This window comes from Sesamum indicum, linkage group LG10 (genome assembly GCF_026168435.1).
Source record: "Sesamum indicum cultivar Baizhima isolate 11 linkage group LG10, ASM2616843v1, whole genome shotgun sequence".
Classification (NCBI taxonomy): Eukaryota; Viridiplantae; Streptophyta; class Magnoliopsida; order Lamiales; family Pedaliaceae; genus Sesamum; species Sesamum indicum.
The window spans coordinates 15,583,800-15,585,457 of record NC_142666.1 but is presented as its reverse complement, the minus strand read 5'-3'; the positions used below and the strand labels follow the sequence as shown (position 1 = coordinate 15,585,457).

The window sequence follows — 1,658 nt, the reverse complement described above, 5'->3', positions numbered from 1 at the left end:
ATGCTGATATAGTACGTGGCATGAATTACTGCCGCCTGTTGGACTTTTATGATCGTGTTTGTCCTATTTGATAGCAACTCCTAATTGCCCATCATCTGCACTATGATTGCACAATTAATATTCCGCCACAACTACCAACTACATGTAAATGCCACTGTTGGATCTATCAATACTTTGCTCAATTTTCTCTATATAAACACTTCCACCTTACAGGTTTTCTCCACGCCAAAACTTACCAACTCACCTATTGCTAGAAAAGAACACTAAGCTCTTTGTTCTCCTGTCATTTGAGATCTTTTAACTACAATGGCTGGAATTATCAGGCCAATGTGCATTCTCCTCATCGCCGCCGTCTTGGCTGTGGCAATTGCCCCTCGCGGCGAGGCGGCTATAGGCTGCGGCACGGTGGTTTCATACCTGAATCCATGCCTGCCATATGTAACCAACAAAGGCCCTCTAGGCAGTTGTTGCGGTGGAGTTAAGGGTCTGTATGGCGCAGCCCAGACTACACAAGATCGTCAAAGCGTGTGCAGCTGCTTGAAATCTCTCGCTAGCTCATACAAAGATGTTGACCTGAACAAGGCTGCTGGACTCCCTGGACAATGTGGCGTCAACATTCCCTACAAGATTAGCCCTTCCACTGATTGCTCAAAGTATGTGCATCTCTTATTTCTATTTTTTCTTTTATATTTTCTGTAACAATTATTAATTTATTTCAATTATTGTATGTAAGAAAGTCTGATGTATTCATAATTTTTTGTGAATTTTTTATTTTGCAGGGTGAACTGACGAGTTATGTTCGAAAAAAATGCCATCTACATGTATAAGTCGTTAGGCATATATATAAAATAAAGGTTGGGCGCTTCGAGTAGGCCCACCCAGAGTGAATGTAGTGTTTTCTTCCCCATGATGTTCTATTGCCTAATCAGTTGAATCAATCAATGAAGCAAACACTACCTTTTTATATGCTCGTATTTCATTTGCATTCATGTTGTTTTTTTTTTTAAAATGGCTCAATAACTACGAATAAATTCACAAATATATTTCATTATTTATATTAATATATTGATAGAATCCACGAATTGTTAGTTTAGTAAGAGATCTATAAAGTTATATAATTACTCTATCTGTTTTTATCAAATTAAAGAACCATGCCAGAGAAGAACAAAATAGTAATTGTTATTGTTTAAGTGATTTTGAGTTCATTTCAAATGCTTTTACTTTGGATGTTCAATTTTGACCAAATCACTAAGCGTGGGCACGTTTAGTTAATTCTGCAAAATTATCTTGAAATCTCATTTTCTCTTTTTGATGTCCCCAATATCCTTTTTTGCCTTGATTTTTGCCATCTTCATCTCATATTATCACTTTTAGCTGAATAAGCAATAAATTCATAAGATTAGGAGTATTTTGGCTCAAAAAGAAGAATTAAACTACTATAAAATCGTGACAATTTGCGTAGTTATCAAAAGGGCTCACATTCCATGGTTGTCCTAAAGTCTGATCCAATAGTATCTAACTAGTAATTTAAAAAAAATCATTCCTAAACAAACTACAGATTTCGATTGTATTTTTTTTTTAATAGTCAGAGTTTATCTTATCTCACTCATAAGCTCTTTTAAAAAGGTAAGCTCAATCCCTCTTTTTCATAAGAGTTT

General features: G+C 35.5%; 1 protein-coding gene across 1 annotated transcript; it reads left to right on the top strand.

Moving 5' to 3' along the window:
• The first annotated feature begins 206 nt into the window (after positions 1-206).
• On the top strand, positions 207-964 carry LOC105171990 (non-specific lipid-transfer protein 2-like). Its single transcript, XM_011093294.3, has 2 exons — positions 207-653; positions 780-964. The coding sequence occupies exons 1-2, from the start codon at positions 307-309 to the stop codon at positions 787-789; spliced, it is 357 nt and encodes a 118-aa protein (XP_011091596.1). The 5' UTR covers positions 207-306; the 3' UTR covers positions 790-964.
• The last annotated feature ends 694 nt before the right edge of the window (positions 965-1,658 follow it).